At 32.3% G+C, this 23,146-nt stretch overlaps 2 protein-coding genes across 2 annotated transcripts; both read left to right on the top strand.

Annotated features, from left to right (window-relative positions):
• Positions 1–1,704: 1,704 nt before the first annotated feature.
• Positions 1,705–18,066, top strand: LOC143593580 (putative inactive G-type lectin S-receptor-like serine/threonine-protein kinase SRK). The gene is made up of 8 exons (XM_077073173.1): positions 1,705–2,996; positions 3,104–3,241; positions 3,328–3,485; positions 14,649–14,899; positions 16,370–16,641; positions 17,104–17,263; positions 17,347–17,488; positions 17,683–18,066. The coding sequence occupies exons 1-8, from the start codon at positions 1,706–1,708 to the stop codon at positions 18,064–18,066; spliced, it is 2,796 nt and encodes a 931-aa protein (XP_076929288.1). The 5' UTR covers position 1,705.
• A 3,687-nt stretch (positions 18,067–21,753) lies between these two features.
• Positions 21,754–22,830, top strand: LOC143593582 (stigma-specific STIG1-like protein 1). Its single transcript, XM_077073175.1, has one exon. It carries the CDS (start codon positions 22,112–22,114, stop codon positions 22,565–22,567), a length of 456 nt encoding a protein of 151 aa, XP_076929290.1. The 5' UTR covers positions 21,754–22,111; the 3' UTR covers positions 22,568–22,830.
• The last annotated feature ends 316 nt before the right edge of the window (positions 22,831–23,146 follow it).

The following is a 23,146-nucleotide window of genomic DNA, read 5'->3' as shown; positions in this document are numbered from 1 at the left end:
ACATCTCCCTTTTTATGAAGAGGTTTCCCAACTCCATCCCATACATACATACACGTTACTTAAGTAACATTTTCCGTAAACTTATTTAATATTTGAAGAGCGAATGTAATTTATTTGTAAGATAAAAAAACATATACTGTAACATTGTAACTTATCTATAGGACGTGGTCACGTGGAAAAAAAGTGAAATCATAGTGATTGAAAATTCAAAGGGTGGAAAATTTATTTTCTTTTAATATTTAAATCTTAAAGCTACAAAAAATAATATTTTTTACATCTAAATAAATCTAAATAAAGGTAGATGAACAATACGTTGAATCACTGACCTCCTTTTAAATTGTAATACCATGTCTTTTATAAATTACTAGCTTTTAAACCCGTGTATTACATAGGATTTATTAAAAAATAAAAACAAATAAGATTCGTTATTTGCAAGATATAAACAAAACTAAAGGTAAAAAGAAAGTAAACTTAGAAGTTTAGAATCTATATTTAAAAATTCAAAAAAATCTCTTTATATACAACATTTGTTAAAATTGTTTTGACCCATTACACGTGGATTGCTAAGATGAATGAGATGAGAGATTAGATAATTATAAGGGAAATAATAACCTATTTATATAAAGTGTTTTAACCCGCAAACAATGGATATGTATGATAAATAAGATGAGAAATTAGAGACTTTGAAAAGGAATTATAACTCATTTGTCAAAATTATTTTGACTCATGACTCATAGATAACTATGATGAATAAAATGAGATATTAGAGAATTAGAAAGGAAATTATAACTCACTTGTCAAAATGATTTTGCCCCATAACCCATGGATGTAGAATCAATGAGAATAAAGATTCTACCTATAATGAATGTATGATTGCCACATCATTCTTATTATTTTCTTTTAGTAGTATAGTTAGAAGTTAGATTAGATGTGATAACTCATGGGTCAAACTATTTTCACTCGTGACCCATGGATAGCAAGAATTAATGAGAAGAGAGATTAGAAGATTTATGCTAAGACTGAATGCGGTTAGGACAACTAAGCATCATTATTTTTATTTATTAGTACAGTAAGATATATATTGGTTGATCTTATATTCATAACATTAACTTTACACAGTCAGCTGTGAGAAAACCAAAAGTATTAAATTTAAATGGTGTAAACGCGTATTGGTTGTCAAGACACGTTTTTTTTTAATAAATTGCATTGATTGATCGTTTAGCCATAAAATTTTATTCATAAGTGCCTATTTTTTAACAAAACAAAACCAACATGCCTTAATAGGTAAAAAGAACACCCATAACCAAATTAAGGAGTACTTGAACTCGTGACTCTCCACAGTGTATTGTGTGCTCTTCATAGTAGTCTAAACAAGCCTTACGGGCCTTACGACAAACAGAGCATATCTAGCTCATCAATTTATTTTAAACTTTAAATTTTAAATATATTAAATGTGGTACAAGTTTTTGATTATATTTTATGGACAAAAATGTTGCTAAACAAAAAAATTAGCTCTATTTTCACAGGAGGTGGTGATTTTCCATGGGAAAAAAACACATGTATTTTATTTGATCTTTTAAATTGTAATATATGCGTAAATGGTACTCCACGGGACCATCTAAAATGAAGTTTTGTATTTAATTTTCCGAACTGAATCAAAATGTTCTTATTTGTAAATAGAAAGAGTGTTAATTACTATACGATAATGGCGGAAAGAAGAGTGATTAACACCAAGTTCATCTTCGGCTTCTTTGTTGTGTTATATGTATCAATATCTTTTACCTTTGGTGCAGACACCATATTTGCAAACCAAATTATTAGATATAATGATACCATCGTTTCACCACAAGAAACCTTCGAACTTGGTTTCTTTAGCCCCGGCAACTCCATGACTTATATCGGAATTTGGTACAAGAAAAGATCTTACCGAACCATTGTATGGGTAGCTAACCGGGATGCACCACTCGCTCATACCTCAGGTGAGCTAACTCTCACCCTTCAGGGAGTTTTAAGTCTCCGGGACATCACCACGGGCACGGTCCTATGGAACTCATCAGGGACATCTTTGAGAAATCCGATTGGTCGGCTTCTAGATACAGGCAACTTTATAATTTATGAAGAAGGTGACGACTTTAATCAAGAAAATCCCATATGGCAAAGTTTCGACTTTATAACAGACACTTTACTTGAGGGAATGAAGTATGGCAAGAATATGGTTACCGGGGTTGAAAAGCGCTTCAGGTCATGGAAATCGGAGGACGATCCAGCTACGGGAAATTTTTCTTATTGGGTTGATACGAGAGGTTATCCTCAACTGGTCCTAACGGAGGGTCCAGATATAATAAAATTCCGGGGAGGTTCATGGAATGGACTCAGGTTTACCAGATTCCCTAATTTGAGACCGAACTCTATTTACAACTACACCTTTGTTATTAGTCAACAAGAAGTTTACTTCTCGTTTAAACTTATAAATAATTTGACTTTAATGCGGGTGGTGTTACACCCAGATGGTCGTTTACAGCGCTTGTTATGGGATGATGGCAAACAAGATTGGACAGTTTTTTTGGCCCCAGAAAGCGATCAATGTGATCATTATGCTGTGTGCGGGCCAAATGGGAGGTGCAACATTGACAACTCCCCGATTTGTGAATGTTTGAAGGGGTTTGAGCCCAAATATCCTGACAGGTGGAGCGCTGCAGATTCATCACAAGGGTGTCAACGCACTGTCGAATTGGATTGTGGACCCGGGGAAGGGTTCAACATATATTCTAACTTGAAGTTGCCCGACACTCGGTGGTCCAGGTATTACCAGACCATGAGCCTTGCGGAATGTGAGAAGATGTGTAAAAGCAATTGTTCGTGTAGTGCTTACACAAATTCGAATATCTCCGGGACTGGGAGTGGTTGCTTGCTATGGTTTGGTGATCTAATTGATATCAGAAAGTTTTCTGAAAATGGGGACACTCTTTATATACGGATGCCACTCTCGGAGTTAGGTAAATATAAACACTTGTTTTAATTTTCTTTTTAAAAAAAGAATTATATAACTTTTAATAATATTAACACAAACCAAGCTACATATGAATATTTTGTTTTTGCACAGACTCGATAGAAACTAGGAAAAGCTCAAGTGCAAGAATAAGACTGCGAGTTATAGTGTCCGTACTATTTGTGGTTTTGGTCATCCTAGTTTCAATATGCTTATTTTATCGTTTCAATAAGAAGAAGCAACATCAACAAGGTATGAAGTTTAAGCATGTATTTCTATACTTATGAATGTGTTGGTTCATCAAAACTGCTAATATTTTCTAGAATGTGTATTAACAGGGACATCGAATAATGAATTTGAAAATGATCATGAAAATAGAAGTGGTGAAGAAGATCTAGAGCTACCACTCTTTGGCTTGTCTACATTACTTAAAGCTACAAACAACTTCTCAGTGAACAACAAACTCGGAGAAGGTGGTTTTGGTCCGGTTTACAAGGTATTCTATAAGTTCATGACCTTTTTTTACATGAGGCATAAGTATTGATGAATTCAGTATTAACAGGTTATTTTAGCTTAGATCGATTAATTTAAGTTCAAAGTGAAATCATAATAACAAATATCGATACAAGTCAGAAGGTGGAGTATGCACTTGTTAGAGACTATTGTCATTTCTAGCATCAACGAATTCGGTGTTACAATGGCACGAAGACCCCTAGTGACCTGGGTTAATTCTTTGAGGGCATTGCCTTAGCGACGTCCAAGGAACAACACCCGGGATTTGCATTGTTGATAGAAAGTTGTGTGAAAGTTGATTATTAGTACAAACTGGTCATTGGTGTTAACTATTAAGTAGTGGTAACTAACAAATAGTAATTGTTGTGATTAGCGAAACTTGGGAGTTCAGAATAACTAGAATAACTGAGTTAGTGTGGACAAACAAATCTTTACCGATAAATTTCTATTGAAGATTTTCATACTAAATAACTCCAAACATTTTTAACCGCCAACAAACAGTGTTTCACGAATAGTTGTGATGTTTCCATAACACCTTGTGATGGCTCCCTGCTTGTATAACTATGGTATTGGGTATGTTTTACAGATTATTTTGATAGGATTTTGGAAACTCGTTTTCATACTATATAGGATACTCGTTCTTGTGTTCTGAGTGAATTCTTTAGTTAAAAGATTTTGATAATATCACACAAATATATTAATATCAAATAGATCAAGACACGATAACATTTATGTGTTACTATGAAGATGATTCTTAGTTGGACATCAAAGGTCATTAGAGAATTTATATAATAACCGTTTGTCTTATATTTCGATGTAAAAGTTGATTTATATAAAAATGAATATGAAATGCTATTTGAAAATCAAATCTCTCAATTTGTAAATAACCTTCGTTTCACAAATCTTGTTTTATTTTGGAAAAAAAATAATCAAAACAACTCGCATGATGACCCATGATTATTGCTACATAAATAGTGGTTGTGGACTAGATCGGTTACAATATAGATCAACCAAAGCACGTTTGATATGAATTCCCTTACGTTTTCTTGTGTTTTTGTTGTCAAAAGTGGCTATTACGATTTGCCAAACGATAATAGTAAGAAAAATGAAACAAGTCATATAACATGCAATATTTGACGATGCGTGCATATATACTTCTTTTAAAAACGTTATGTTTTAGGGTGTACTTGAAGACGGTTGTGAAAGATATGTGAAATTTAATTTGTGAATCTTTCACATTTCTTTAAATTATTTACAACTTTGCCCCCTCAACTTTAATTACTTCTTAAAATTTAAAGAAAAGTTACAACTTTGATCCACCATCTTTTAACTATATATTATTTATAATTTCACTTTTAACCCATATTCCCTCACGATTTTTAAACGGTTATAACTTTTTTATACGTTAATAACTTTTTAAAAAAATTGCACCATAAAAACGAGCATTTAATTCTCTTTTATTTGAGTATGATATTGTCATAGTCTGTTTTCTATTAAAAAAATAACATCTTGCGTATAGGCGTTTGTGGTCCGGTTTTGATGGTTTTAAACTAAGCCGTGAGCCAAACCGTTTTTTTTTCATCAAAAACTGAAACCAAACTGTTGAAAATTAAAACCCAACAAAAACAAATCATTAACAATGGTTAGGTTTCGGTTTATTTGTACTTCGATACTAAATTGAGTTTAAAATAAGATCTTAAGTGATTATTAAGGTCTGTATTTCACACTGCATCGCACGAGCACTCGTCTAGTCCTATATAATAAATAAAGTTTTCTAATTCCACATGTCATCACCAAAGTGTTACTTACAAAATTTTCCCTCTTCTCCCTCATATTAAATACATGGGTAAAGTTATTCTACAAAGTGGAATAAAAATAGGATTTTTTTTAAATGACCAACTAAGTAACGCCAGAATAAAAATAAGAATGGTGAGAATGATTTCTAGCCACACAAAAAATACCCTAAAAAATAAAATAAATAAATGATAACTCAAAATATAATAAAAAATGAAAAAAGTAAAAACACAATATGTTTCCAGTTTCTTTCTCGTTCTCATAAAGAAACAAAAAAAAAAACACAATGGTAAGTGAAAAAAGCCGTTGTGTCTTTTTGTTTATCATTGTGTTTTGTGTTTATTATCGTCATTGATTGTATCTTTTTTCCTTGACATTGTGTTTTTTTCTTTATATTGTGTTATATTACTTAACATTGTGCTATATTTTGTTCGTCATTGTGTTCTATTTTGCGATCTATTGTGTATTTTTTTAGTTATAAGTGTGTTTTTTGTTCATTTTCGTCATTTTGTCTTTGATCTCACCATTGTGTCTTTTCGACAATTTTTTTTAATTTATTTTATTGAACGGGAATGATGGCGGAAACATTTTAGTTTTTTTTTTATGTTTTTTATTTATATTTTGAGTTATGATTTTTTTATAATTTTTTTAAATTTATTTTTAAGGAGTTTTTTTGTGTGGTCAACAATCCTTCTCACACTTCTCATTGTTAGTGCACGGTTTTGGTGTCCGTAGCGATCGAATAAGTTAGAGGCGGTTTAGTCTTTGTATTTAACGTATATTGTAAATAGCCTATAAATAGGGAGCTCATGCTTATAATTTAGTAGAGAACTTGTACATAGTTTAAGTTATTCTCTCCATAACTTATCTCCACCATAATGTATTTACTCCATAATTATCAATAAAGTATTATATTTAAAGTATCGATTTCGTGTTGATGTATCGTATTAGCGGCTAGATCTTGGTCTCTATGACGTTCTCTCACTCATTTTTGTCTCCCTTTGTATTTTAACTTTACCCTTAAATACATTTCTCTTTCTTACTAATAGTTATGTATTTCATTTTTTTCTTTTTAATCTTTCATTTTCTCTTTTTTTGTAATTTTTTCTTGATTTAAAAAATTAAATACCAGCATAAATATGTTATTTTGTTTTATATAAATATATTGTATTATTATTAACATTAGGCTTTTTATAAGTATCCAATTTTCACGTTGATTTTGAATAATGATTGCAAAAATTAAGGTTTTAAATATGTTATAATTTAGTTAATTAATATTAAGATTTTATAAGAAATGATATAATTGGATAAAGAGGCAAGATTAACTTAAATTTAAAATTTCAATAAACTTTAACTAATTAAATATATATGATTGTTTACTAAATTACAAGTTTATTCTTTCAAACTTTTAAAAGACAAATTCACTATTTATGTATTCTCAGTGTTTATGTTAATTTAAACGAGTGAGTTTCTTTAACTGGTTAAAGTATCAAACATGGTTAAGGTCAAAACAATTTGTTATTAGAATGAGTTTCGGTCATGGGTTGGTTTAAAAAGTAACCATTTACTACTTTTTTTTAATTGATTTTTTAATAAACACATCATTTATGTTAAGTTCATAATCTTAAAAATTCATAAAGATATAAACACTACACTACATGTTTTGGGTTTTCAAGTGGATAAGACAACTTCTTGTCTTTGGAATACAAATGCTAGACATTCACACATTGTTAATCATATGACAAATGACTATGTATATCCTTCTATTATTGAAGATTTCAAAAATATAGTTTTCTTTAATAAACGAGTTGAACTTGCACCAAAAACTAAGGTCGTTCAAGAAGTTAGAAAATATTAGTTATCCATGTTTCCTGGAGATGAAATATTACCATTTTTCATATGGTATTTATCATACATAAAATGATATGTTACAAGAAAGTATTAGTTTCCTGATGTTTTAAATGACCTCAAAATCTAAGGTTGTCAATCATAGGTTAGTCCTAAAAGCCGATGTTGAAGTGATGTTGCTTAAAATATTAACTAGAAAATTGGTCTATGCAATGAAACTAAACTATATTATATGAAAATACAATATGAAAACCGTGCTATAGAAGCCGAAATCATATATAGAAGTAATATTGGTACTCATACTTTTATTCTTAAAAAAATATACACCTTTAGATAAAATAATAATTTCAAAGAATGAAATTTTCACTTTATTTTTATTTTGCAATGAAGATTAATAAAAGCTATACTCAGATCATTATAGACACTTGGTTTGTTTTTTTGACAACTTATTTTAGCTTATGGTTAGTTATGTGTTGCATTATCTAGAATTAAAAGTAGAAACAACGTGAAACTATTTAGTTTTGATATATAAAGTAAAGTTACAGATAAAACTACAAACGTTGTGTACAAAGAAATATTTTGAGATTTATAAATTTTGTAACAATTCTTTATTTCCATATTGTGTATTGTGTGATTTATTCTCCCAAATAATATATCTTTATATTTATTGATCACGTATTTTTTTTATTTTACATTGTATTATTTAAATAAATATATTTATTTTAACCTGTGTGCTACACGGGTAGCTAACTAGTAAAGTTATATTTAAATCTATAAAATGTCGAAACAAATTTGAAGTTTCAGGTGTTTATTAAATATTATAAACTTTTAAAAAATAGAAAATATAGAAAATTAAAATTACAAAAACCTAAATTATATCTTAAATGAATATTATAAGGAAACACAATACATACGATAAATTTCAAAAGATTTTGCCAAAATAATATGATTGGTTCATTTGCTGACGCATGGTTGCTCAAATTACTTTTTTATTTTTATATTTTTTTTTATTTAATATCATTTTCTAGGTTAAGACAATTTGTTTTTTCTTCAATTTCGGAAAACTTATGTCGGTTTATCATTACAACACGTGGGTTTACTTTTGGTGTCGTAAGGTGATACCGAAAGATTTCATGTCAGTTCGCCACCCATCCCGTGTTTTTTTATTATTTTGTGTCGACTCTATCGATTCACGAAAAACTCACCTCGGTTCGCCGACACCGCAATGCGCATATTTTTTTTCTCCGCAGTATTTTTAATATGTTAATCTATTGTATTTGACTGTTGAAAGTAAAAAATTTGGTTTACTTTAGCTTTCGTATGGCGATACATGAAAGTATTCACGTTGTTTCGTCATTGCAACGCTTGTTTTCTTTAACAACTTAATTTTTTTGTATTTGATTATTAACAAATTTAGTGTTTTGGGATTTGTTACGGAGCCGTAACCCAACACCGATCCAACTCACGTCGCCTTTTAGTCGCATCGCACGTGTTTTATCAACCGACTAAAAGTCATTTTGAATATATTCTTTTATAAGAAGCTATCTAAATGTCGATGTCATCAGCCCGGTATAACGCGTTGGGTATACTACCTAGTTATATATTAATTTCGCTGATGGACGATGGGAAGTTGAATAAACAGATTTCCAAAGAAAAAATATATCTGTTAAAATTTTTTCTTATCATATTTACCATACCCTTATGAAAATTTCAACTTTGAGCATAGTAACTTTTTCCGTGGATAGCTTCAAAGGTTATCCACCATGAAAACTTAGGATAGCTTTGAGTAAAGTAAAGTTAACTGTTTAAAAGGACCCGAAAGTGGTTTACTCTTTTATGCAATTTGCCACTGTGAAACACCAAATATAAGTGTGTTTGTTGATGTTGATAGGCATGGGGACTCCATACTGAAGGCAGATCAATGGAGTTGGTTGCTAAGTGTCTAGGTGAATCAATCAATATGTCTCAGATTTTACGATGTATCCATGTTGGTTTGTTGTGTGTTCAACGTCACCCAGAAGATAGACCTACTATGACTTCCGTGATCCTAATGTTGGGGGGTGAGGGCACATTGTCTTCACCCAAAGAACCCGGTTTTTATGTTGGAGAATATATGCAAGATAGTGTGCAAGTTTCAAGTTCATATGGAATAAGTTCTAACAACGAACTAAGCATCACAATGTTGGATGGTAGATGACATAACTTAAACGTGAACTCAAATGATGTGGCTGAATAAGTTTGTTCATACATGTTCAGTGATTTTACGAAACATCTGTTGTATAATTGCGTACCTGGAGGATGAATTCGATCAATGATGCAAACCTGTAATCTTGATTTCAATCTTAGTTACTTGAATAATTGCCTGGATTAATCTCAGAGTCGTGAATCACTTTCAGATAAACCTATTCGCGAGTTACACGCAATGATTTATCGGATAAGACAGAGATTCTGTAATTGGAATTGGATTTTTGATGTTCCATATGGATGAAGAACAAGAGAGAACCAAGTAACCGCCAGTTTCCTCTGTGTGTATATATCTGATCGAGAGTTATTCTTTCAGGTATAACATGGATCAATATATATATATATATATATATATATATATATATATGATCATTCCCACATGAGCCCAAAATAACCAAACACAAGCCCACTTAATATTATACTTAAGCCCAAGTATAAAACCGAATAACAAAGCCCAAATAACATTATTGTTAAACGAGCTCGCACTCCCGAGTCACCTAACTCGTTTAATCTCTAACGTTATTTCCTCGATCGACAAGTTAATCCAATAACACTAAAATATCCAACAACCCTCCCCTATTTTAGTGATATCCATGATTAACTTAACCATCGTCACAGAAACGCAAACGTATGCATAAATGAAAATGTCCTACGGATTGAATTTTCATCTTAGTAAATTACACGATCCAAATATTCGAATATCAGGGTGTCCTATGGATTGAATCCTTGCTATCCATATGAATACTTGAAGGCAAAATACACATACATTTAAAAATCCAAAATTCCACTCGACACGATATTTTACTAGCATGTGTCCTAATCCTTCAAAGAATATATCAAAGCTCAAGTCCAAAGCTTATTGAAGCAGCTAAACTTCATATTCTTATAGGTAGTTCGTTATTCTCGCACCCGCACTGCAATTTATCAATGAACTATTAAGAAGCTATACTTCAACCTTCTTTATCTTGCGGTCTGAACACAAACCTTGGGATGTTTATGATATTGTGTTCCAATATCTATATGACAAGCTTTCCGCAATGAATTCAGCATCTAACGTTGTATTAGATGGGAATTGGGTGTCTTGACATATGATATTAACTTATGGACTTTAAATTCATCCCCATGACTGATACGTTCACGAGATCTCTTCCTAACCTTTAAGTTAGATCATCAGCCAAATTATACTCAGATATTACAAACCAACTGATATCACACATTGCATTGTATAATATATAACCGTCTAGACTTTCCATTATACATTTGACATAGTCATCACTATCTCACCTGATAGATTTTGGTGATATCGGTTTGACCACAATAGAATTTCATAAATTCAGTTTCTTAGCCATTCAACAACTTTTATCGGTTATTGCAAATGCTAGAAACTCGCATTCCATTGTCAAGTGATGCAAATTCATTCCTTAATTACCTAAGAAATGAAGCATTCTCCAAAAGAGAAAACACATCCATTGTTATGCAGTTTGTTTACTGCTTGCCAGTGTTGAGCACTAGGATTAATAGTATATCTGCTCAAATTACCCACCACATAAACTATGTAAGTCGTTATGCTAATCATAACATACATTAAATACTTAATTAACTTTGAATACTCTAATTGTGAAATAGAATCACACTGATTAGACACAAACTTGATATTAGGATCTATATATATGAGTGCTAACCGAAGAATAATCAAACTGATTGAATTCTTCAATACTTTCTCAATATAATGAAATCGAATCATCTATATCATTGTTACTCCTTTTTATTATTATACCCAAGGATAACATCAACATCCCCCAGATCCTTTATATCAAAACTAGAATATAATAATTTCTTTGTTCAATCAATCACTCCAACCCAAGTAAAGATAACAAGGAATCAATCATTTCCTTCAATATTCTATTTTTCTTTTCACTCCAAAATAATTGACATGATCTAACCTGTCATGTCACAATATATACATATAGTCTGCCCTGCTTTGAAATGATTATGACATACAAACAGATTCAATAGCAAACGGGAAATTTATACTAGCTTTAAACATTCAATTACACAAATATCCAAATCCAAAAGATTTCATGTCAAGATAAAATAAGTTTACTTGACTTATTAACCTGGTTAAAACCACCTGACAAGATATTCTTTTAATCCATGAAATATACAACACATAATCTAAAACAAATGTTTTTCATAAATCAATAGAAGTCAAACTTTTACATTTCTCATCCTAAGTACAAATCTATTTTCATATGATTTAAATTCTTCAAACCATCTCAGATCCTTGCATACATGACTCGTATCACCCGAGTCTATTCACCATGCAAGCATCCCATCCTGTACATAAAAGGATTCAGAAATAAACGATAGATAATTCTTAACCGAATTATATTTAGAAACCATTGAACTTTTAAAGTCCAATAACAAACCCAAAATCAGGGTTTCGTTTATTTCACACCCAACGGGTTTTCCCGACTTGTATACCTCTAATGAGCTTATCTTAACTTGATTTGTGGTACATCAACACCATGTTCGTATCAAGTAGACAAATATTTCAATAATATTTTATTTCATTCAAATTACAAGAATAAAAGAATATGCCCATCAACACAGAATCTAGACAAATAAAAACTACACCAGATTCTTGTGATATAAGACTTTTCCACCAAATCTATGTTCAGCAACCAGATAATGGTAGCACATGAAACTAATGAATTTACTTTAACCACTACTAGTATGTTTCCAAACATTTAAGTTATTTATTAACCATACACCAAAGAATGCACAATCCCTCATATGGGCAAGCACCAATTCGTGCTTTCATACACAAAATTATATTCAGGAAATAAGCCAAAACAATCACATTCTAGATACATATTATTAATATAATATCATATAACAAGCCATAACAACAAGCTTTACAAATATTCAAGAATGGTTTAAATCCAAGAAAATAGTTTCAACTTAAAACAATCAATCTTGAGAAAACCAAATAAAGCAAGATACTTATTGATTTGTGTTGAATGATTGCTTCATATAATTAAAAGGTCAGAAAGAAACAAAATAATAAAATCTGAACTTTTCACCAAGCAATTGATTCTTCCTACGTTGGACAATTTTAAAGCCCAATTTTCATTGACAAAATAACAAAATGAAATTTCGTAAAATCTACAAATCAATTCTTTTATTCCAATTCCAATCCTCCCAATTCAAAACAATCCCAAAACAAAAGTGGCCAAATATATTCTAACTTAACTAGAGTTAATAAGCCACTGAAACTAGGATCATTATCATTAACTCAAAATTGCAAAATAACATAGCACGAGATTAGAGATTATAAACATTGTATTCTATCAATTATTATAAACATAATCAAACAATCCTTTAAACCACCAATTTGAAAGTTAGGGTTTCAACCAAATTTTACCGTAATCAAAATTTGATAAATAATAACCGTATCAAACCCAATATATTAGTGTTAAAATTCACATCACATGTAATTGACAAATTCATAATGAGATATCAAATTATGCAGGCCAATTTACTTCTGTGCCTTTCACCAAGGAACCACATATTATATCTCAAATACATGGATATATTAACTCCATATAAATCTCATTCCTTTAACCCTTCTAGAACATTATATACAAAATCTAATTCGATATGCCTATATAACAGAACTTGCATACGAAACTACTTCAAGAACCATAATAAGTCAATTTGTTTAATTGAAATCATGAAAATTTAAATCGAAACTAAAAACCCAAAATAGGTTTATCTTTGTTGTATAATTGCGTACCTGGAGGATGAATTCGATCAATGATGCAAACTTGTAATCTTGATTTCAATCTTAGTTTCTTGAATAATTGCCTGGATTAATCTCTGAATCGTGAATCACTTTCAGATAAACCTATTTGCGGGTTACACGCAATGATTTATCGGATAAGACAGAGATTCTGTAATTGGAATTGGATTTTTGATGTTCCATATGGATGAAGAACAAGAGAGAACCAAGTAACCGCCAGTTTCCTCTGTGTGTATATATCTGATCGAGAGTTATTCTTTCAGGTATAACATGGATCAATATATATATATGATCATTCCCACATGAGCCCAAAATAACCAAATACAAGCCCACTTAATATTATACTTAGGCCCAAGTATAAAACCGAATAACAAAGCCCAATTAACATTATTGTTAAACGAGCCCGCACTCCCGCGTCACCTAACTTGTTTAATCTCTAACGTTATTTCCTCGATCGACAATTTAATCCAATAACACTAAAATATCCAACAACATCTCTTTATATGCAAAGAGATTACAAAGAATTGAGAATGATGAATAAACCTGCAAAATAAAGAGATTACAATGCTATATTATTTCTAAACTATGTTAAAGGATAAATATAATATTTTGTTTATATATATCTCCAATCCTCTCTAGCTTGATGTTGGGACAAAGGTGTAACTTGAAATGAAGAGTATCAAATTGAGTAGTTGAGTAGTCCAATTTGAGCGGGCATGGTGGTAGATTTGTCATCTCGTATATTAGTTGATTTATCATTTATTTATTAGTTTGTTTGTGAGTCAATATTCTATTTCTAGTTTGAATATTAGCAAAGTTATTGACTAATAAATATAAATATTCAACAACAAAGAGATTCACGGTTGATGCCACAGTCAACTATATTTGTTATCTCTTTGTTGTTGAATTTCTTGTTATATGACTAGATAATGTTAATGAAAGTCAACTGTAATTGAAGGATAACGGGGTAAACAAAGTTTTGGGTCATTATTGATAAGTCATCAATAGTTCAGTCTACTGAAGTGTAGATTAAAAGTACTAAGACGTGGAAAGTTCACGGACCACTTATGAAATTCGTGAAGATTAGTCTGTTAACAGTTGTTAAACAGATTATGGCTTATATAATTGTGGATTTTTCTCAGTTAGGGTTAATTCAATTCTTTTTCTTCTTTCTTCTATAATTCATTTTTCTTACAACTCAATATTGTAAACATTTTGATCAATTCTTAATAATAGTCAATTGTGAGTTCTTGTTTCGTATATGCTCGTATTATTTCGCAAAATAGTACCAATTGGTATCAGAGTGCTGGCTCTTGATTCCGAATAGACGAACTCTGTAATTCAATTGAAGATTCAAGAATGTTGACTGAAGTGAAGTTAGATATTGAACAGTTTGACGGTAAGAACGATTTTAGCATGTGGCGTGTAAAGATGCGTGCACTTCTTGTACATTAGGGCATCTCCGATGCATTGTTGGGTGAACTAAATATTCCTGAAGCATTGACGGAAAAAGAAAAGAATGACATTCTTGAGAAGGCTCATAGCGCAATAATCTTGAGTCTGGGAGATCGTGTGTTAAGAGAAGTTTCCAAGGAGCTCACGGCAGGCGGAGTTTGGGATAAGTTGGAATCGTTGTATATGACAAATTCAAACTGCAAGTCGTGTATACTTAAAGAAACAGTTGCATATGTTTCAAATGGCAACTGGTACGTCCCTTGAATACCATATTGATGAGTTTAATAAGATCATTCTTGATCTTGAGAATATTGAAGTTGAGATTGATGATGAAGACAGAGCAATCATCTTCTTGGCATCATTACTAGTGTCCTATGAAAACTTTGTAGACACTTTAATGTTTGGGAGGGATAGTTTGTCTATGGAAGATGTAGTATATGCCATGAATTCAAAAGAATTTCACAAGATGGGTGAAACAAAAGATGAGGGTTCTAATGGTTTTTTTTTCCGAGTAGATCTGAACATAGGAATTCAAAGAATAAGAATCCTATTGTTAGATCTAAGTCAAAATGAAAGAAAAGCTGTTTTGTGCATAATTCAGACAGTCATTCAAAAGGGATTGCATGGAGGAAAAAGAAGGTTTAATTCAAAAATGATAAGAAGAATCTTGGGTCATTAAAAGAGTTTCAAGACGGTTATGATAGTGTTGAAGTTTATATGGTCACCAATCAAGGTTCGAAAGAAGATTGGGTTTTAGATAGTGGTAGTTCATACCATATGACCCCTAATAAGGAATTTTTCAAAGATTTAGTTCTTGAAAAGCAAGGGGTAGTTCAATTAGGGGATAATAGGTCTTGCCAAGTTCAAGGTATTGGTTATGTCTAATTTCAGTTGAATAATGAGTATGTGATTAATCTTAATGAGGTTATATATATCCCTTATATGAAAAGAAATCTGATATCTTTGGGAACTTTTGAGAAGAACGGTTGTCATGTTAGTTTAAAGGATGGTAGAGCCAAGTTTATTAGAGGTTCTATGGCTGTCTTGACTAGTACTAGGAAATATAACAACATATATATGTTAGATGGTCAGGTTCTGTATCTGTTGTAGAGGATAAGTCAGTAAAAAATGCTATGTTATGGCATAAAAGGCTTGGACACATGAGTGACTGAATTAAGAAAGCAGGGTGTATTAAAAGATCTAGCGGGTTGTGATTATGGTGAATGTGAAAATTGTGTGTTGGGAAAGGACAAAAGGATTAGATTCACTATGGGCATTCACAGGACTAGGGGAATACTAGATCATGTACATGCATACATGTGGGGTCCTACCAAGCATGCTTCATTAGGTGGACCACATACTTCTGGTCTATAAGATATGACTATTAAAGAAGGGTATGGGTCTATATTTTGAAGATAAGTCTGATGCTTTCAATAAGTTCAAGGTTTGGAAGGTTTAGTAGAGAATCAGACTGAAAAAGAAGTAAAGAAATTAAGAACATATAATGGATTAGAATTCTGTAGTGGTGAATTTAATCATTACTGTAGGAAATCTGGGATTGATAGACATTACTCCATACCAGAAACTCCCTAACAAAATGGATTGGTAGAGAGAATGAACAGATGACTCTTAGAAAAGGTTATATTCATGCTCTCTACAGCTGGTATGCCTAGATGCTATTGGGTAGAAGCTCTAAAGACTGTTTCATATATATTTAATAGGTCTCCTTATTCAGCAATTGATATGAAGGTGCCTATGGAGATGTGGTCTGGTATGAAAACTAGTTATGATAACCTTAAAGTGTTTGGGTGTGTGGTATATTCTCATATTAGTCAGGGTAAGTTGGATCCTAGGTCTCAGAAATGTATAATGCTAGGATACCCTGATGGTGTAAAGGGATATAAGTTATGGAGATTATATGAAGGCAGTCCCAAGGCTACTGTGAGTAGAAATGTGGTGTTTAAGGAATATATTATGTACAAGGATGTGAAGGGTAAATCAGTATTTAGTTGATGAGACTAATACAGTTCAAGTTGAGGTGGAGTTACCTCATGGAGAGACTTCTGAGTCATATGTTCAAGATGATCATATCACAAGCTACAAATGATGATCAAAGCATTGCGGTGAATAGACCTAGAAGAAATATAGTCTAGCGAATCAAAAATAGAGATGGTGATATGTCAGCTATAGCTTTCCATGTAGCTTCTGAAGAATGTGCAAATGAACCTTTGTCTTATCATGAATATGTTAATTCTAATGATCAAGGTTGCAAAAATCATTAGACGGACCTAGGCGGCCGATTGAGAATTGGGAGTACTCGGCCTTAGTCGGTGAGTACTCGGCCTTATTTGTAGAGTACTCGGGGATGGCTCACCGAGAACTCTGTCTAGGCGGGGATTACTCGTTGAGTACTAAACGCCTAGGCATGATTTTTACGAACATGCTAATGATAAAGATAAATGGTTGGCTGCAATGCAAGATAGTATGATGTCTTTGCATAAGAATCAAACTTGGGTTTGGGTTGAAAAACCAGAAGATCAAAAGGTGGTAGATTGTAAATGGATATTCAAAGTAAAAGATGGTATATCAGGAGAGGTTCCAACGTTTAAAGCCAGGTTAGTGGCTAAAGGGTTCACTCAAAGGAGGGAATAGGCTATAATGAGGTGTTTTCACCTGTTGTAAAGCATTCCTTCATAAGGGCAATATTGTCAATTACGGAAGTGTTTAACTTAGAGTTAGAAAAATTGGATGTTAAAACTGCATTTTTACATGGTAATCTTGATGAGAAGATATACATGAGGCAACCTCTAGAATTTGAGGAAAAGGGTCAAGGAGATAAGGTATGTTTGTTACAAAAGTCATTATATGAGCTTAAACAATCACCTAGACAATGGTATTTGAAGTTTGATAGGCATATAGTATCACATGGTTTCAAGAGAAGTTATTATGATACATGTGTATACTATAAGGAATATAGTGATAAGAAGTTAATTACTTGTTACTATACGTTGATGATATGCTAATAGCGTACAAGGATCAAGATCAGATTGATGACTCAAAGAAATTTCTTATGTCTGCCTTTGAGATGAAAGAGTTAGGGGAGGCAAAGAAGATTTTAGGTATGGAGATTCATAGAGACAGGGTTGCTGGTACAATCAAGTTGTCTCGAGAGTCATATCTAAAGAAAGTTTTGAGTAATAATCATATGGATGATTGTAAGTCACTAATTACTCCTTTAGCTATTCATTATAGGTTGTCAGAATTAGATTGTCGTAAGAATGATGAAGAAAAGGATAAAATGGTAAAGGTCCCTTATACAAATGTTGTTGGGAGTTTGATGTACATCATGGTCTGTACTAGACCAGGTATTGGTTATGCTTTTAGTATTGTCAGTGGTTATCTTAGTAATCCTGGGTAATTGCATTGGGAAGGTGTGAAGTGGATACTAAGGTACTTAAGTGGCACAAGACAAACAGGGTTGGTTTTTGATAATTGTTAAAGTCAAGATCAGATTTTGCAGGGGTATGTTGACTGTGATTTTGTTAAAGATCTTGACAAAGGCTTATCAATTACGGGCTATGTTTTCACTGTGTTTGGTGGTAGTGTAAGCTAGAAGTCAACTTTAAATAAGGTAGAAGCTTTATCTACTACTGAAGCTGAATTTGTTGCTTTGGTTTATGGGTTTTATGTCTGAATTGGGTCTATCTGTGGTTGATGGATTGGTTCATTGTGATAATATGGGTGCAATCCAATTATCTAAGCACCATGTGTTAGGGGTGTTCACGGTCCGGTTTTCGCGGTTTTTAAGTCAAACCGTGAACCAGACCGTTAGTGATGGTTTTTGTTTTTTGTAAACCAAAATCAAATCGTAGATCTTTTAAACTGAACCGAACCAAATTGTTAGTAACGGTTTAGTTCCAGTTTTATTTCACGGTTTAGGCTTGTTGGGTTTTATAAGTGATGCCCATGGTACGATATGATATGTTTATAGTAAAACTTTCAATAATCAGCAGAATTTTATACATGTGTTTAAACACAACCTGCCTAAATCACAAGTATGAACAAAACCTCAGCGTTTGGGGTTTGGGCTTAGTCCATTCTATTTAGTTAATGTTAAAGATTGTTAGCATTTAGTAATATATAACCATATATTGTGTACACTAAAAACTTTAATTAGATTATGCCTAGAAATATATTATATATACATACATTGCATAACTTATTCAAAAATTTAATATAATTAAATTATACGTTCTGGTCTGGTTTTATACGGTTGGTTTTCGGTACAAATCGTAACCCAAACCGTTTGACACGGTTTGAAAATGTTTTTTAATGACCAACTAAAATTTAAGGAAAAAAACCAACCGTGAAACCGAACTGATGACCGGTGTGGGTCGTTTCGCGGTTTTGAAACCAAACCGTGAACAATCCTACCAAGTGTTTCAAGACAGGTCAGAACATATAAGTATAAAATTGCATTGGGTGAGAGAAGTCCTAAGTACAAAGAAAGTAAGGGTGGAATATGTGGGCACTAGGGAGAATGAAGCAGATATGTTAACTAAATGTGTTCCTAGTAATAAGTTTTTGCATTGTTTGAATTTACTAAATATTGATTAGAGGCATTATTGGTATTTTTCAGTTTTCACTCAAAGGTGGAGATTGTTATATGTTGAGTTGGAAATTGGTGTATGATAATGTTTTGTTATATGACTAAATAATGTTAGTCAGTGAAAGTCAACTGTAGTTGAGGGGTAAGGGGCTAAATAAAGGTTTGGGTTATTATTGACAAGTCATCAATAGTTCGGTCTGTTGAAGTATAGATTACAAGTATTAAGACGTGGAAGTTCAGGGACCACTTATGACATTTGTGAAGATTAATCTGTTAACAGTTGTTAAACAAATTAGGGCTTATATAATAGAGGATGTTTCTCAATTAGGGTTAATTCAATACTTTTTCTTCTTTCTCATGTAATTCATTTTTCTTTCAATTCAGTATTGTAAACATTTTGATCAATTTTTAACAATAGTCAATTGTAAGTTCTTATTTCGTATATGTTTGTATTATTTCGCAAATTAGTAACATTTATAGAATGAAATCAAGCTTCTAATAAAAGATTTGTATAAACATAAATGAGATATTTTGTTGAACATTGTTGACTACTGTATCTTCCTCAAGTGAAAGTAATTCAAATTACATAATTCCAAGGGAAGATGGTCTTAACAACTGAGGAGTACTTAAGCCTATGACGAAGGAGACAAAAATTCCAAAATTTGGTGTATAAGAAAGGAATCTTGTTAATCTAAGATTTAGTCCCTCTCTCGCTTGCTTATTGTTAATTAACAACCCATCAAGAGCTTAATGTACTTTCAACCCATTGCGATGGAGCTACTTTTAAGGAGACAAATGTGGACAACCGTGCGTAGTCCGTCTGGCTAGTAGCTTAATATTACTTTTTAACCCCAAAAATGTGTTCTCTTCCTTTTGCTACCATCCATGCGCTTTCACTTTTTCTTACCAATGTTGAATATTATTAAAATATATTTTCTTCCCTTGATCTTTAACTAAATATCCATTCATTATTAAGAAAAGATGAAAAATGAAGATCAAGAGAATAGGTTCAATAAGATAAGTGGTATGGGTGAATTATAATATTACCCAAAGAATGAGAAGTTTGAATAGGTGATCAATATTTATTTACTTAGAGAAGTATCGGTGATTTTTACCAACTTAAAAAAAGTTTTCTTAATGAATGCAAACTCTCGATAGAAGATTCAAAAGTGCGTGTTAGGTGGATATGCAATGTACGTGTTAACATCCATACATTTGGCGTCAATTCTTCCCTTGTCTCTTAATATACTTACGAGTCACAAGATATTAATTTCCATATCTAATTTTAAGTTGAAGAAAATCGAAAAAAGAGAACATGTTCACCCCTTCTAAGTTCTTACACAACATGTTCAGAGAAGCTGTGATTTATACCATCTTGTTCCCTAACTCAATGTTCATGGTGTCCCATGATTTTTCTGTTAATAGGTACTTACGGTTATCCACGATGTGTGTTTATACATATTATTACATTAGTCATTTATAGACAAATGTGCCAGTTAATTAATAAGATGTCAAATAAAAATAACCAAAATATAATAGGAAGTTAAAAATAAATTGAAGAAAATATATCTCAAATATATTAGTTACATCTGACTTATAAGCAATCTTAACACATGCTAATATGCATGTGTTCATATGTTTACATGATTATGGACTTCGTATAAACGTAGAAAGTGGACTCAGCGTTTCTTCAAGTTTTAATTACATAGTTATAATATGATTAGTAAAATATATGTCTATTTTTATTAATATTTAATGTTTTAATAAAGTATAAAATAAAAGTAAACAAATTAATCTTCAAGTTTTGATTGCTGACTTGAGGTACTTAACATACGGCTGCTTGAAAGATATCAACTTCTATTGCATGATTCCTTAATTAGAGTTTAGGGGGTAGTCGTCCCCTAACTATTATATTGTTTAAAAAACTATTTTCAAAGAAAATTCCCAAAACTGTCATTTTGACTAAATAAATTCCAAGACTAGTCATTTGTTTTCGACAATCCCTAAAATGTTTACTTCAAAAACCGTTGACAATCCGTTTTCATTTGCTATTTGGCAATTTTCGTCTGCCATCTATCTGACTTGTAACCCAATGAGATCCTTCGATCCGCTAACATGATTGGCCATCCAACTATTTTTATAAAAATCCGACCGTTTTGATCGGCCACTCGACCACCATATAAAAATCCGACTGTTTAGATTGGCCACCCGACCAAACCTTAAACAGTCGGGCCAGATAGAAACAAAACTTTAAACAATCGAACCAATTTTTTAGTAACTCGTTGGTTTTGAGAAAAATATGTCAATTTTTTAATGTTTGGACCCGACTTTAATTTTATGCGGGTTGGTGATGGTTGCCTAACCCATAGAAATGTAGAATGGCAGATTTTAGTCTGACGGTCCGACTATTCTTACACAAAATTTTAGGTATTTTAAGAAATAGGAATTAGTCAAGAAATATACTTGTTCAAAATATCCATTTTAATCATTTACCCTTCACAAATTTACAAACAGTCATTCTTGAGAAACAATTAACGTATACATGCAGCATACAAATAGTTAAAAAAAAAATTATTATTTAGTGTAGGGTTTACTCTTCAAAAATGGTAAAATAATATTACACGCTGTATCAAATTCAACTCACATGGTAAACCCCACCACATGCCGTCCACCTGGATCCCCGCCGGTCAAACCACCGCCATTTCCGGCCACCCTATATATATAAACTCCAAAACCCTACCTCCCACCTCACCACTTGCCTTCAATCTCTAAACAACAAAAAAATCTTCAAACAGTTTGATCCATCGATCTTTATATTTAATAACTAATTTCCATTTATCATAAGTTCATAACCATGAAGATTATGAAAGTAATCTTCATGATCACCACCACCATGGCCATAATCATAGCCACCACCCTCACTATCACCTCCATTGGTGGCAATCAAGAAGCAACGTCAAAGACGCTCACCGGACCACCTGGACCGCCAGTTGTGAACCCGTTCCCGAAAAGGGTGAGCCGTTTTCTAGCCGAAAACAAAAACCCTCGAGCCGCTGACCACTGCAAGAAAGACGACGAGATTTGCTACATCTTAGAAGGCAAAAACTCGACTTGTTGTAACAACAAGTGTATGGATTTGAGTGAGGATAAACACAACTGTGGTGCATGCAAGAACAAGTGCAAGTTTACGAACTCGTGTTGTAGAGGGGAGTGTGTGAATTTGGCTTATGACAAGAGGCATTGTGGTTCGTGTGGTAACAAGTGTATGCCTGGTGGTTATTGCATTTACGGCCTCTGTAACTACGCGTAATAATCTTGATTGTTGATCTCGTATGTCATGTGTGTTGAGAGGTTCTTCGGTACTAGATCGATTACATATACATGCATTAATTAATTGTTCATAGGCACGTTATGCCATCAATAATGACCCTGTTCAGCCTGGTCACCCAAATGTTGTATACCATTTATAATCTAAATTTATGTTGTTTTATAATATTAACTATAATGCCCAGTTTTGAAATATGTTACATCTTTCTTATCAACATTTTTAGTTTAGTACCAAACATGTGTTACAAATATTGTCTCAATAAACGTGTGGTATGTGTTGAGTAATTAGTCGACTTAATCGCAATAAAGTTTAAGGATACGAGCATTTGAGCAAGACGAAACCTTTTTTAGGTTAAACTAAAGGCTTTGTTTGATCTATGGTTAAGATCAACGTGTAGTCAAGTTGGAAAAAGCATATTAATCAGGCAAGTGTGTATTATAGAAAAGAGCACATAGAGGCTGCTATTTTTAGCAAGAATATGTGAAATGTAGGCATGCATGTTCATGTTACCTTGATTCCAGCTAATTAAGAGTCGTATAAATGCTTGCGTAGAAAGTAGAG

The sequence above is a fragment of the Bidens hawaiensis genome, unplaced genomic scaffold, assembly GCF_021521415.1.
Source record: "Bidens hawaiensis isolate Kalapana, Puna unplaced genomic scaffold, B.hawaiensis_p1.1 tig00042384_1, whole genome shotgun sequence".
Classification (NCBI taxonomy): Eukaryota; Viridiplantae; Streptophyta; class Magnoliopsida; order Asterales; family Asteraceae; genus Bidens; species Bidens hawaiensis.
The sequence above is the reverse complement of the archived record's forward strand: the minus strand, read 5'-3'. Positions and strand labels throughout refer to the sequence as shown.

Bases quoted from the DNA above. Each gene is read 5' to 3' on its own strand.
- LOC143593582 (XM_077073175.1), top strand. From the start codon at position 22,112: ATGAAGATTATGAAAGTAATCTTCATGATCACCACCACCATGGCCATA.
- LOC143593580 (XM_077073173.1), top strand. From the start codon at position 1,706: ATGGCGGAAAGAAGAGTGATTAACACCAAGTTCATCTTCGGCTTCTTT. The intron at 3,486-14,648 runs GTATTCTATAAG...CTTGTACATTAG, and splicing joins GTTTTGGTCCGGTTTACAAG to GGCATCTCCGATGCATTGTT. The intron at 14,900-16,369 runs GTACGTCCCTTG...TATATTTAATAG, and splicing joins TATGTTTCAAATGGCAACTG to GTCTCCTTATTCAGCAATTG.